General features: G+C 38.8%; 1 protein-coding gene and 1 long non-coding RNA gene across 2 annotated transcripts in view; one reads left to right on the forward strand and one right to left on the reverse strand.

Annotated features, from left to right (window-relative positions):
• LOC127438919 (uncharacterized) overlaps positions 1 to 15209 on the reverse strand; it is a 67285-nt gene that overhangs the window by 41675 nt on the left and 10401 nt on the right. Inside the window, exons 4-6 of the mRNA XM_051694824.1 lie at positions 2131 to 2233; positions 1757 to 1882; positions 1534 to 1578 (exon numbers count right to left, since the gene is read on the reverse strand). Coding sequence (XP_051550784.1) covers positions 1534 to 1578; positions 1757 to 1882; positions 2131 to 2233 — 274 coding nt within the window. The remainder of the gene's footprint in view (positions 1 to 1533; positions 1579 to 1756; positions 1883 to 2130; positions 2234 to 15209) is intronic.
• LOC127439225 (uncharacterized) lies at positions 11460 to 14120 on the forward strand. Its single transcript, XR_007896884.1, has 3 exons — positions 11460 to 11923; positions 12866 to 12998; positions 13147 to 14120. It is a non-coding gene; the product is annotated as an uncharacterized LOC127439225 (long non-coding RNA).

Raw genomic sequence — 15209 nt, forward strand, 5'->3', positions numbered from 1 at the left:
AGTTCCACAGACGTATTGAACGTATATGCTGTCAGATAATACATTATATAACACAATCTGTCTGCAGATAAACACTATTAAAATGTAGATGCCTGTTCTTTAGAAACTGTCTGCACAAGACCCAATATATGATTTCGGGATGATATGCCTCTGTTGGTTCTTTCATTTAAAGGAATATTCTGGGTTCAATACAAGTTAAGCTTATTCAACAGAATTTGTGGCATAACGTTGATTACCAACATTAAAAAATAAAATAAAAATTTGATTCATCCCTCCTTTTTCTTAAAAAAAGCAACAACAAGCAGTTGTTTTTTATTGGCTTGTAGGCACTTTCATATCTGACAATACCAAACAATTTTTCCCTAATACATTTTTTTTTTCTCTCCAAAAGTTAGTGTACTTGTTAACCAATTTGACAAAAGTGCTTGAGATTAGGGCCTGGGTAGTTCAGCGAGTATTGACGCTGACTACCACCCCTGGAGTCGTGAGTTCGAATCCAGGGCGTGCTGAGTGAATCCAGCCAGGTCTCCTAAGCAACCAAATTGGCCCGGTTGCTAGGGAGAGTAGAGTCACATGGGGTAACTTCCTCGTGGTCGCGATTAGTGGTTATCGCTCTCAATGGGGCGTGTGGTGAGTTGTGCGTGGATCGTGGAGAGTAGCATGAGCCTCCACATGCTGTGAGTCTCCGCGGTGTCGTGCACAACGAGTCACGTGATAAGATGCACGGATTGACGTCTCAGAAGCGGAGGCAACTGAGACTTGTCCTCCACCACCCGGATTGAGGTGAATATCATGGAATCAACATGTATTTTTGCCAAATTATGCAAAAAGCATGAAAATATTATTTAATTGTGTGTATTTAGGATAAATAAAATGTTTTATATGACCACAAAAAAATAACATTTTAAACAATTTAAAAAACATTACAAATGTCGTTTCCATCAGCGTCATTTCCACCACAGAATTCCAGTGTTGCATGTACAGTACATACTATATTAACTAATGAGAGTGTGAAAAATGTTTTAACAGGATTTTATTTCTAGAAATTCACAGGGCTGGATTGCCCAAAGTTAAAGGTGCACGCAGTCATTTTTTTCCTCATTAAAAAATGTGTACTTCTAAAGCAATGAATTGTAATTTTGAAACACATATATAAAATTATGAGCACTCACATGAGATGAGGACTCTAGTCATATCAGGAACCTTATAAAAGCTGTTTTATTCTACATGGAGAGGGTCCACACATAGGGGCGGCCATGTTAGAATCACATGATCAGCTGAATACTACTCGGATAATCTCAGTAACTCAGTCTTGTTATTGGACATTTTCACTCATGGATTAAATAAATCATTGCTGACTGTCAATAGTACATTTTTACAATGGCATCTGTAACTTAAAATTGTTGATTTTGAATAATGCTGCATCCATGCCACTAGGTGTCACTGTAAGTCCAAGATGACACAAACAAAAAAGTGACTGAGTGGACCTTTAAAGAAACACACATTATAGTGTATATTGTATATCTTACTTACCAGCGTCCCTTTGCAGTAGAATCAGTTGTTCTCCAAGTATTTTTTCTGTTGAAAAATAATCACTTAATTATACAATGAAGTAGATCAATTAAGTACTTTCCCACTTGTGACTAAAGAGAAAGTTATTTTATTATTATTATTTAAAATGTTACACTGCTACACTCTTCTTTTGCCAAATAAAGCTCATATTTTCCTTATTATACCAGCTGTATGTAATACTTGCCATCTCGTTCTGCTCGTCTAGAGTTCCTGTGACGATAGTAAATCACACCAGCAGCTACAGCCACGACCAGCAGAACACCAACAAATATCACCACTTTTATAACTGTATGTACGACCAAATCTGTAATTGATAAAAGAGAGACAGTCATTAGTTAGTTCTGCCAGTTTGACCTATAACACACTATAAAGTAACAGCAATGTGACTCATTTTAAAGGTTCAATCAATTCAGTATATACAATGGATTGGCTACACGAAGGAAAATCTTCTTTATTATGATGATGGGTTATGTATGTGTTTTGAACAGCATCTACAGGTAAGTAACAGGTCGGTTTAATAAATAACCAATCCTGACATTAATATCACCACTGATGTACCTGAACACGTCTGACAGACTTCATTAATGTTGAGATGTTTAGTCTGGTTTCTGATGGGATTGTTGATCACACAGCTGTAGATGTTGTTCTCCTGATATTCCACCTCCAGATGTAGAGAGAGACTGCTGTTGAGATCAGACACACTGATGGAGGAGAATAAACTGTTTCCTTTGTACCAGGAGAGAGTCACCTGTGTCACATTCACCACTGAACACACCAACACACATTTAGAGCTTGAAGAACATTGAGAAGAGTCTCTGATGATGACAGGAACGGGCAGACGAGCTGGAAAACAGTAGAAAGCAAAAAAACCTGTAAAATTTTATTTATAAATATTATGGCTGCAACAACTCCCAACCAGGTCAGGATTAGGGTAAGAGGGCTGCTGAGTCCAATAGTGTATACATGTTCCTATTGTGAAACAAGGGTTACCAACTAGAACGTTCTACCAAGCAGAAAGAAAAGTGTTCAACCAAAGTTGTATTTTGCTAAATCATAGGAGGCTGAAACAAGCAGAACAGTATTTATCTGGCTTGACAATAATGAATATCTCAATTAGGGTGACATTAAACAATAAACTGAACATATTCATATTTTTCAGCCCCCTGAAGTGTATGTATTATTTCCATTATTTCCAAAATATATCTTATCTGAGAAGCCATGCATGATATTTCAAGAATTATGATTGCTTGGTAGATACACAGGGGGCTTAAAAATATGTGAAAATGAAAGAATCTGCAAGAAATATTTTACAGACCTTGATTTAGGTCACCAACAACAAATAAGCAAGAACCAAAATTTGTTAAAGCTTTCCTTAAATTAGCATAAGCAGTGTTTGTTATTTTGGTTCTAACTGACCCCTGAAGTTTTTTGCAGTATTTTATAGCAATGTAAGAGCATTTCTTTCTGTGATATAGTTAATTCAGACAGAAAATTATGGCAAACAATAAAACACACATTATAAAACAAGCAGCAACAGTGGCATGCAAAAGTTTGGGCACCCCTGATCAAAATTTCTGTTGCTGTGAATAGCTAAGCGAGCAAAAGTTGGCCTGATTTCCAAAAGACTTAAAGTTAAATGACAAATTTCTTTAATATTTTAAGCAATTTTACTTTTTTATATTCATCTTTTACAGTTTCAAAATAACAAAAAAGTAAAAGGGTCCGAAGCAAAAGTTTGGGCACCCTGCATGGTCTGTACTTAGTAACACCCCCTGGCGAGTATCACAAGAGCTTGTAAGAGCTTTTTGTAGCCAGCTAAGTGTCTTTCAATTTTTGTTTGGGGGATTTTCGCGACTATTCTTCCTTGCAAAAGGCTTCTAGTTCTGTGAGATTCTTGGGCCGTCTTACATGCACTGCTCTTTTGAGGTCTATCCACAGATTTTCGATGATGTTTAGGTCATGGGACTGTGAGGGCCATGGCAAAACCTTCAGCTTGTGCCTCTTGAGGTAGTCCATTGTGGATTTTGAGGTGTGTTTAGGATCATTATCCTGTTGTAGAAGCAGTCCTATTTTCATCTTTAGCTTTTTTACAGATGGTATCTTTACATTATGATGTTTGCTTCCAGAATTTGCTGGAATTTAATTTAATCCATTCTCTACCAGTGAAATGTTCCCCTGTGCCACTGGCATCAACACAAGCCCAAAGCATGAACGATCCACCCCGTGCTTAACAGTTGGAGAGGTGTTCTTTTCATGAAATTCTGCACCCTTTTTTCTCCAAACATACCTTTTGCTCATTGCGGCCAAAAAGTTCAATTTTAACTTCATCAGTCTGCAGGACTTGTTTCCAAAATGCATCAGGCTTGTTTAGATGTTCATTTGCAAACTTCTGAAATTTGTGGTGAGGATGCAGGAAAGGTTTTTTTCTCATGACTCTTCTACGAAGGTCATATTTGTGAAGGTGTCGCTGCACAGTAGAACAGTGCACCACTACTCCAGAGTCTACAAAATCTTCCTTAATGTCTTTTGCAGTCAAACAGGGGTTTTGATTTGCCTTTCTAACAATCCTACGAGGAGTTCTCTCTGAAAGTTTTCTTGGTCTACCAGACCTCAACTTGAACTCCACCATTCCTGTTAACTGCCATTTCTTAATTACACTACGAACACTAATGAGTGCTAGACAGCTGCTTAGAGGAGCCCATGGCTGCTGATTGTTGGGACAAGATTTGAGAAGTCAGAGTATGTATAAAGCTTTGAAATTTGCATTACCTGGTCTTTCCAAACGATGATTGTGAACAAGCCATAGCCCTAACAAGCTAATTAATGTCTGAGACCTTGATAAAAGTTATCTGAGAGCTCAAATCTCTTGGGGTGCCCAAACTTTTGCATGGTGCTCCTTTCCTTTTCTCACTCTAAAATTGTACAAAATATAAATAATACACTAATATTGCTTAAAATGTTGAAAAGAATGTTTCATCTTTAACTTTATGCCTTTTGGAGATCAGTTCATCTTCTACTCACTTAACTATTCACAGCAACAGACATTTTGACCAGGGGTGCCCAAACTTTTGCATGCCACTGTATATACAGTATAATATACAGTAATAATATAAATGTTTACACAGATATTTAATTATATATACTAGGGCTATATATAATTAAATATTTAAAATAAAATTAAGTTCTTCTTTCTAACTGTCCTACTACCTGTCCTCTTGACCCTGTTTCTTATCATCTTCTGCAAGCTGCCTCTCCACCACTCTTGCCCACATTCACACACATCATCAACACATTCCTTACAACTGGAACCTTTCCCAACTCATTCAACAAGGCTCGGGTAATCCTACTGCTCAAAAAACAAACACATAACCCCACAGAGTTCAATAACAACAAACTAGTCCTTTCCTACCTTTCCAGGCAAAAACTCTTGTGAGGGTTGCATTTAACCAGCTGTATACTTTTATCAGAACAACCTACCTAACAGTCATCAATCTACGTGGTTTCAAAAAAGGACATTCCACAGAGACAGGTCTCCTGTCAGTAAATGAAACCCAGTGACTCGCAAGAGCTAACTCTAATCCTCATCCTCCTTGACTTGTCTGCTGCCTTTGACAAAGTGAACCACCAGGTCCTCCTGTACACCCTCTCCGACCTGGGCATCACTGGAACCGCGCTTGGCTGTTTGGAGTCGTATCTCATAAGCAGATCCTTCAAGGTGTCTACTGGTGTTCCTCAAGGATCAATGCTTGGACCCCTCCTCTTCTCAGTCTACACAACATTACTCAGACCAATCATTAAGGCACATGGTTTTTCCTACCACTGCTTCACAGATGATACACAGCTCCACCTGTCGTTCCAGCCTGACAATCCCACCGCCTCAACTTGTATTCCAGCCTGCCTTTCAGATATTTAAGCCTGGATGAAGGAACACCACCTTCAGCTTAACCTTGCCAAGACAGAACTTCTGGTATTCCCTGCCAACCCATCTGTTGACAATAACCTCACAATTCATCTGGGTTTAACAATACTAACACCAACCAGAACAGCCAGAAAAACGGGAGTGGTGTTTGATGGCCAGCTAAACTTCACTGGACACATCTCAACAACCACCCAGTCTTGCAGGTATGCGCTTTACAACATCAAGAATATCTGACCTTTCCAGTCTGAATGTGCTACGCAGCTCCTGGTCCAAGCTCTTGTCATATCAAGATTTGACTACTGCAGTGTCCTGTTGGCTGGCCTCCACACTAGCACAATTATGCCACTGCAGTTGGTCCAGAACAAGCAGTGCATCTGGTCTTCAATCAACCAGAGTGCTCACGTCAATCCAATCTTGATTTCACTCCACTGGCTACCTGTAGCTGTCTGCATCCAACTCATGGCTTTGACAAAGTCACTCCCCAGATTATTCACATTCTCTGTTCCTCAGTGGTGGAATGCGCTTCCAACCCCCATCCAATCTGTTGAGACCTTCTCAACATTAAAAAAACAGCTGAAGACACATCTCTTTCATGATCACTTAATCAGTCCACAAACATAAAGCACTTGCATTCTATATTTATAAAAATGATAATAACAATAATAATGATCTTTTTCTTTCTTCGTCTTTCTTTTGCTGTAACTTCTGCACTACTCAAGCTACGATTAGAATTTATACTGCAGATATTGTTGGCTTTTGTGTGATGAATTGCTTATGTTCCTCATTTTCTAAGTCTCTTTGTATAAAAGTGACTATTTAATGACTAAATGTAAATGTAAATTATATTATTAATAATAATTACTTTTCTCTTATTTTAAAATTGTAATTCTTTAAAACTGTTTCTTAAGATATAAATAGAATTTTGCCATTTGTGGATGGTACACAGTTGTGCTCAAAAGTTTGCATACCCTTGAAGAATTGGTAATATATGTACCATTTTTAAAGAAAACATGAGTTAGCAGACAAAACACATTTCTTTTATTTCTTATGGGATTCATATTCAACTGTAGGTTATAACAGAATGGCACAATCATAAAACAAAACATGGCAACAAAGAAAAAAATGAAATGACCCCTGTTCAAAAGTCTGTATACCCTTAGTTCTTAATACTGTGTATTGCCCCCTTTAGCATCAATGACAGTGTGCAGTCTTTTGTAATACTTGTCTATGAGGCCCCAAATTCTTGCAGGTGGTATAGCTGCCCATTCGTCTTGGCAAAATGCCTCCAGGTCATGCAAAGTCTTTGGTCATCTTGCATGAACCGCGCGTTTGAGATCTCCCCAGAGTGGCTCGATGATATTAAGGTCAGGAGACTGTGATGGCCACTCCAGAACCTTCACCTTTTTCTGCTGTAACCACTGGAGGGTCAACTTGGCCTTGTGCTTAGGGTCATTGTCGTGCTGGAAAGTCCAAGTGCGTCCCATGTGCAGCTTTCGTGCAGAAGAATGCAAATTGCCTGCCAGTATTTTCTGATAACATGCTGCATTCATCTTGCCATCAATTTTCACAAGATTCCCCATACATTTAGAGCTCACACACCCCCAAAACATCAGTGAGCCACCACCATGCTTCACAGTGGGGATGGTATTCTTTTCACTATAGGCCTTGTTGACCCCTCTCCAAACATAGCGCTTATGGTTGTGACCATAAAGCTCTATTTTGGTCTCGTCACTCCAAATTACAGTGTGCCAGAAGCTGTGAGGTGTGTCAAGGTGTTGTCGGGTATATTGTAACCAGGCTTTTTTGTGGCACTGGCGCAGTAAAGGCTTCTTTACTGACATTAACTCGACCATGCAGCTCATTTTTGTTCAAGTATCGTCGTATTGTGCTCCTTGAAACAACCACACTGTCTTTTTCCAGAGCAGCCTGTATTTCTCCCGAGGTTACCTGTGGGTTTTTCTTTGTATCCCGAACAATTCTTCTGTCAGTTGTGGCTGAAGTCTTTCTTGGTCTACCTGACCTTGACTTGGTATCAAGAGATCCCCGAATTTTCCACTTCTTAATAAGTGATTGAACAGTACTGACTGGCATTTTCAAGGCTTTGGATATCTTTTTATATCCTTTTCCATCTTTATAAAGTTCCATTACCTTGTTACGCAGGTCTTTTGACAGTTCTTTTCTGCTCCCCATGGCTCAGTATCTAGCCTGCTCAGTGCATCCACGTGAAAGCTAACAAACTCACTGACTACTGATACACAGACACTAACTGCAATTGAAAAAGCCACAGGTGTGGGAAATTAACCTTTAATTGCCATTTAAACCTGTGTGTGTCACCTTGTGTGTCTGTAACAAGGTCAAACTTTCAAGGGTATGTAAACTTTTGATCAGGGCCATTTGGGTGATTTCTGTTATCATTATGATTTAAAAAGGAGCCAAACAACTATATGATGATAAATGGCTTCATATGATCACTATCCTTAAATAAATGATATGATCAGTCATATTTTCAAAATCAATGCCAAAATTTCACAATTTCTGCCAGGATATGCAAACTTTTGAGCACAACTGTATCTAAATTTCAATTTTAAATCGTAAAAACGTTATTACTCACCACAAACAGTAACACTGAATTTCTGGGTTGAGACCTTATCTTCACCAATGATCTGTAGTTCGTAAAATCCAGAGTGTTTAGTTGTGACGTCTGTGATCGTGAGAGAACCAGGCTGATCCAGCTGTAGTTTACCTCTGAATCTTCCATCAAGAACATTATCATAAATAGAGATCTTACTAGCCTCTCTATTAATTTGAGCTATGCGAGTGTTTTCAGATCCAAATGTCCACAGTATAATATCATAGCTCTGTATATCAGTAACTGCTGTAGGTAAAGTGACAGAATCTCCCTCCATCATCTCTACTTTCTCAGCACCAAACACACCTGGAAAACAAACAATAACAGTTTTTCGTTTAAAAGATTGAACCAAACCCACTGGGTCTCATTCATTAATACTTGTGTACAAGTGTACTTATGTGTGCAAAAAAATATTCACATGCAAAATTTTCAATGGATTCACACCAGGCTTGTACGACCTTCGTTCATCTGTTAATGAATCTGAACTATTCTAAATAAGGGAGCATGTGCCAGCAGTATATAATTTGCATAAAACATGCCTATATGATCTCTGTATAAGGACTTCCCACACTACCAATGTACAGCCATTCGACACGCTCCTAGATCCCCTGTATCCTGTATAACTCTCTGCATCCTTCACACTGTTTTTGCAAATTAAATATTGGCATGTGAACGCTCGCGCTAAATGGAGCCTTGCAAGTTCCAGGCAACGGTCGCGATGAAGTCACTTTCTGCAGGCGAACCCTCACCTGCCCGTCGCAGGCAGTTGTGTAGTCTGCGCACTCCTGCGACTTGCCCAGACTAGTCGCAGATGCTACCATGGATTTAAAACCTATTTAATTTGGCCGAAGTCATCAGGTGTGCGCACTATGGACTGTAAAATGAGCAAGAGATTGGCAATGAACAACAGCCAATGAAATATGGGTGCGTCCAAAATCTGGACAATTCTGCCATAGGAGGCTGTATGTAGAGAAGGATGAAAATAAGGTGCCTTTTCAAACTGTTCTGAGACCAGTAGCTATATTCATACAAAAACACTGCTGGTTAAGCTGTTTACTGATACATTTTACTGGTAAGCAGCTGACTTAGAGGAGAGCAATACACTGGAAAGCAGGAGCAAAATAAAGAAATTTCAAGGACAAATCATCTCATAATTGATACACCCAGTCTGCGATCAGTCGTGTAGTGTGCTTGGCTTTCAGATGCAGCATAATTAAGTTGGAACAGCCTTCATGTCGGAAGTCCACCTATGATGTCTTAAAATACTGCCTCCAGAGGCAGTTCACTAGGTTTTGGAACAGACCCACAATCCATATGCAATTAGGGAGACTTATCGATGTGCCTTTCCACTCAACAATATGTCATCTTTGATCTTTGAAAAATCTACGTTGAATTCTGGACACTGAGGCTAACACAGTTCGTGAATCTAATTATTTTCAATATCTCTGTGCTTGTGTAGCCAAGCCAGCTGTGTAGATTGTTCAGGCTACACATGGTTCCCTCCTGGTCATAGAAGTAGCATAAACAGGCCTATCAATCTAGTTGTATTTAATTAACAAAAAATTCAAACCAGTTATGTTACAACAATGCTATAACAAACTGTCCAGCTAACAAAGGAAGGACCAGTAGCGTATATTCTGGCAATTTCATGACTGACTAAATGACAGTAATTGCAACATTGCAGGCCTGTAATTTCATTACCATTTCATAGGTTCCCCTACAGTATGTGTTCTGATAATCTAAAATGTATATAAAAAACATCTTAAAATATCCCCAGTTGCAACAAAGGAAAAGTGCATATCCCTTAAGAACATTGGTCAACATCCCTGATAGCACAAGTACATCACCCAGACTATCAGAAAGTCCGCCCGGAACTGATGTAGATTGATGTAGATATTGTTTCGGACGGTCCGTTTTGACTGCTGCATAACGGATATGAGAGGGTGGCTGAGTTCGGAATTGCATACTACCCATACTATTCATACTACATCTGCCATATTTGTCTATGGCAGAAACAGTAAGAGTAGTATAGTAGTATGCAGTTCCGAACTCAGCGGCTGTTACGACTGTGCTCCAAACATTCACTATATAGTGTGCGTCTATGCAAATCAAGTGAGTATTTTGTATCTTTTTATTCAGTTAATATCTTGTACATATCATTACATGACTACAGACCTTTCGCCCTGATGTCTGTGGTCATGAAATCATTTGAGAGACTGGTGTTGGCCCACCTGAAGGACATCACAGGACCCTTTCTAGATCCCCTTCAATTTGCTTATCGAGCAAACAGGTCTGTGGATGATGCAGTCAACATGGCTGCAACATCTGGACAGACCAGGGACATATGCTAGGATCCTTTCTGTGGACTTCAGTTCGGCTTTCAACACCATCATCCCAGCTATACTCCAGACTAAATTACACCAACTCTCTGTTCCTATGTCTATCTGTCAGTGGATTACCAGCTTTCTGACAGACAGGTAGCAGATAGTGAGACTGGGGAAACTCACTTCCAGCACCTGTACAATCAACACTGGTGCCCCCCAGGGATGTGTGCTCTCCCCACTATGTTCAGTACTTTTTATACAGATATTTGTATCCCTATAAATCTATTAAAAAGTACTGAACATGTACTCCCAAAAACAAGTCTTGTGCTATATAAAGAATAATATTCGGAGTGTTTTGCAGTTGGTTTCATGTCTCTAGATCAAACAGTCATTGAGTTTCATGGAATTAGAATATTACAAACATTTACACTACTATATTTATTTGAAAACATATAGAATGTAAATTCCACAGACAGAACCTTGTGTCATGAAAGGGATATTTTTAAGAACATTTCATATTTGTTGTGATGTCATAATATAAAATGGTTAAATTGTTTCATTGATTTATAAGGCTAATAAAATTCAGCTTTGTGCTAGGTAAAGAAGACCAATTCATGCATTTCCAAGTTGGTTTGGCTTGAAAATGTGAGAGTTTAATGGGTATTGTCGCGAATGTCAAATATAAAATTCACTTTACAGCATTTCTGAACTACGCGAAAAGTCATGACGTCAACAAACATAAAAAACGATGATAAATCAAATGTAAAAAATAATAATAATAATAATAATATCACTGACTTACAGATTCATGTAGTAATTGTTGGAGAGAACTAAAACGATCAAACTGGTCAATTAAGAAACTCCACTAATAAAGAAAATTAGATAATATGCATTTTTTTCTTGTTTCAAGAACGAAAGCAAAAGTGTAAACCTAAACGTAATTCAACCACTTACCGTACGTTAAAAATGAGAAGAGAAGAGAGTAAAATGTCTTCATATTGTTGAGTTCAGTTCAATCAGATTAAGTACAGTAATCTGCTCCGTTGTCTCAAGAGTTTGTCGATCAGTTTCAGCTAAACCGACCTAAGCAATGGCGGAGCCAGAGGGGTACCACCCCAACATAACTGGCAGTTGCTGATGCTGATTGACATCTCATGTAACCTCTTGTCAGAAGAAGAGTTTTTTTTTTTTTTGTTTTTTTTTTTTTCGGGTGTAAGAATTAAGGGTGATTGTATGTTGATTGGTGGAGCAAGGTAAATCAGGAGATTGCATGTAGAGTGTCAATGGTCCATTTGGATGATAGGTGGCGGTAATGCGCTTATGTGTCTGCGAGCCGCCGTAAAACAAGAAGAAGAAGAAGAAGAGTTTTGTTTTTGTGACGTTCGCCGGCAGCGCGCGCAGTTTTCAAACGGAAGACGAGCCGAGGACGACAGAATATGGTTGCAAGATACAGAAGAATAAGAAAACGTCATATTTGAAGTTAGTTTGTGAGGTTTAGCATCATGTTTGTTTGCTGAATAAATTTGATGAGACGCTGTGTGAGTTAATAAGGCTCCAACAGGCTACCAGTTAATCAGATTAGAGAGATCGTTTCACAATTTAGCATAACAATCCTTACATCTGTGCTAGTAATACACGCATATATCGTACAGTGTGTAAGTTACAGTATACAAATGTTTACATAATGTGGAGAAGTAGGCTACAGCTTCAGCGAGTTAACATTTAGCAGTTTGAAATCGATTAGCTAGTTCAGTTACTTCAGTTTAGAGTAGGGCTAGCAATGATCAAACTGGTAACTTAGACTGGTAGTTGAACTGTTGAAAAATATTGGTAATTGGATGATTAGATGTAACCATAGGCGGTCATATTTTTGCACAGGATCAATTAAACATGAAAAGAAAGGGAGAGATATCAGAGTTCTTTTTAAAGAAGTTCAAACAGGCAGATCAGGTGCAAACGGACCCCAGAGCAGCTCCTTAGCTGAGGCTAGTCAGAGTCAGGTCAGACTTCAGGACCACCAACAGGTCAGAGCATCTACCAGACACAGGCAGTCAGTCACATGCCAAGTTCAGGATGAGTTTGTCAGATTAAAAGGATAGTTCACCCAAAAATGGAAATTCAGTCATCATTTACTCACCCTCATGTCGTTCCAAACCTGTATGACCTTCCTCTGCAGAACACAAAAGAAGATATTTTGAAGCATGTTGGTAACCAAATAGTTTTGGGTTCCTGTCGACTTCCATTGTATTTTTTATTATTTTTTCTATACTATGGTTGTTGATGGGAACCAAAACTCTGTTCTGCAGGAGAAAGTCAGTCATACAGGTTTGGACCTTTAAAATGTTGGTTCATGTGTGTAGTTGTTGATGATGGCTGTGGCATTTATAGTGTGATTATACACTAATGGTTCTTGTCTTATAGATAGATGTATCAGGGGATGACACAGTGACCTCTGATTCTAAGCAAGACAGTGAGCCAGAGCTGCCAGGAGATGTCACTGAGCCCCTCCCAACTGCAACAAGCACCAGATTTGCTGATCCAAAAGGACCCAGTGGTAGGCCAGACCTATACTTTAAACTACACAATGTAGTTAGCAGCTGTTAGTATCTAATCTTGTGGATCCGTTAATTATACATTTCCATAGAGATAAGACACATTATTTAACATTATATTATTATAATATGATTTATTTTGCATTTCAGACATCTCTAGATCCAGAGAAGAGGGTCCTGTACAGCCATGTTTGAAAACATTTCCCAGAACTCAGCATGGTACTAGGAAAAGTGCTTTCAACAGCTCCTGGTGTAAGGACAGTTCATGGCTTGAATAATCTGTAAATCAAGATTCAGTTTATTGTTGCACAGTGGGCACTATGCATGAAGGGTGCATTGCTTCATGCAACTTGTAGACACATAGTGACCCAATTCTTTCCACTATGTGAGTACTGTGTGTGTGTGTTATTACTATCATTACCAGAAAAACAGCTTATAAATCGTACTAAATCATACATACTACATATTTTTTTAGGTTTAGGTGATGGATAGGTTTAGGGGATAGAAAATACAGTTTGTACAGTATAAAAATCATTATGGAAATTCCCCATAAAACATGGAAACCCAACATTGTGTGTGTGTGTGTGTGTGTGTGTGGACCCCCAAAAGTAGCAGTGGCCACCCCATGTATAAAACTCTAGTTCCGCCACTGGACCTAAGTCCAACAAAAAAACTTAAATATCGTAATGGATATCTAGTCTTGATTATGTATATGCTGCTGAAAGGAAACAGTAGGTTTTCAGAGTATGAGAAGGTACTGTCTTCCCAACAAACTTTTCCCTATCGTTAGAATATAGTTCCTGTTCCTGTAATGCTTATTTTTTTCTTTTTCATTACCAAATTTTTTTTTAATAAACACGGCAGAGAGGTTGATATACAACAATAACTGAGAAGTACAGCACTGTACAGCATTTTAGATACATATAGAATTGTATTATTTATTTATTTATTACAAAAAATGTGATTTGTATGCATTATCGGGGGCGTAGATTCCAGGGGGGATGAGGGGTCAAGGCTCATTCAGTGTTGAATCACAGCAGGGTTGCAGAAAGGATAAATTAGTCTTCCAAAATGTGTTGTGGTTGATTTTAAGGATTATACAGTATAATAATTACAATGGATAAATAAATAATCTATCAATGGATAAACTTGTCTGTTTATTGATGTTGCCCCATGGTTGCAGAAATGTTATGGAAAATAAGAGGTTATGGGAATGATAGGGGAACCATTGTGTAAAGAACTTTCCTGGAAAACAAAAACCGTACCTTAAAACTGTTCTGGGAACCAAACAAATGTCTGTTGGATTCTAGGCAAGGCATGGCAAACCGGGAAATAAATTTTTTTTTTGTTTTTTTTTTCGTAATATGAGGTAAAGAAGCACAATTTATGATACCAGTATTGTCAGATTTTATTGCTGATTTGAAATATGTTGTTTTTTTTTTTTCTTTTTTTTTGGGGGGGATTTTTCCCCTTCTTCTCCCAATTTGGAATTCCCAATGCACTCTAAGTCCTCATGGTCGCATATTGTCCGGGTGGCAGAGGACGAATCTCAGTTGCCTCCACATCTGAGACAGTCAACCCGTGCATCTTATCACGTGGCTTGTTGAGCTCATTGCCACGGAGACATAGTGCGCGTGGAGGCTTCACGCCATCCACCGCGACAACCACACTCAATTCACCATGCGCCCCACTGAGAACAAACCACATTATAGCGACCACGAGGCGGTTACCCCATGTGACTCTACCCTCCTAGCAGCCAGGCCAATTTGGTTGCTTACGAGACCTGGCTGGAATCACTCAGCACGCCCTGGGATTCGAACTAGCGAACTAGCGAACTCCAGGGGTGGTAGCCAGCGTATTTTACCACTGAGCTACCCAGGCCCTTGCAATATTTGATCCCAGTGCCATTAAAGCATAAAATCATGAATTCTATGATATTATGCTTTCATTCCGGAGCCCTGGCTTCAAAATTTACATTTTTATTATTTTCCACCAGATGGCGCCATTTTTCTCATGTTTAGCCTATGGAGCAAATACATGCTTTTTCCCTATTTTCTGTTTGCTGTATTATAGAGTACTGCAGGACAATTGAATAAATGATGCAGTGTGTTTTGTGTGTGTGTGTGTGTAAAAAAACAACAGTGGCATTATATAAACAAACTGGCATTTAAAGGGTTAAAATCCTGAAAATGAATGAATATTTGGTAATGATC

This window comes from Myxocyprinus asiaticus, chromosome 50 (assembly GCF_019703515.2).
Source record: "Myxocyprinus asiaticus isolate MX2 ecotype Aquarium Trade chromosome 50, UBuf_Myxa_2, whole genome shotgun sequence".
In the NCBI taxonomy this organism is placed as follows: Eukaryota; Metazoa; Chordata; class Actinopteri; order Cypriniformes; family Catostomidae; genus Myxocyprinus; species Myxocyprinus asiaticus.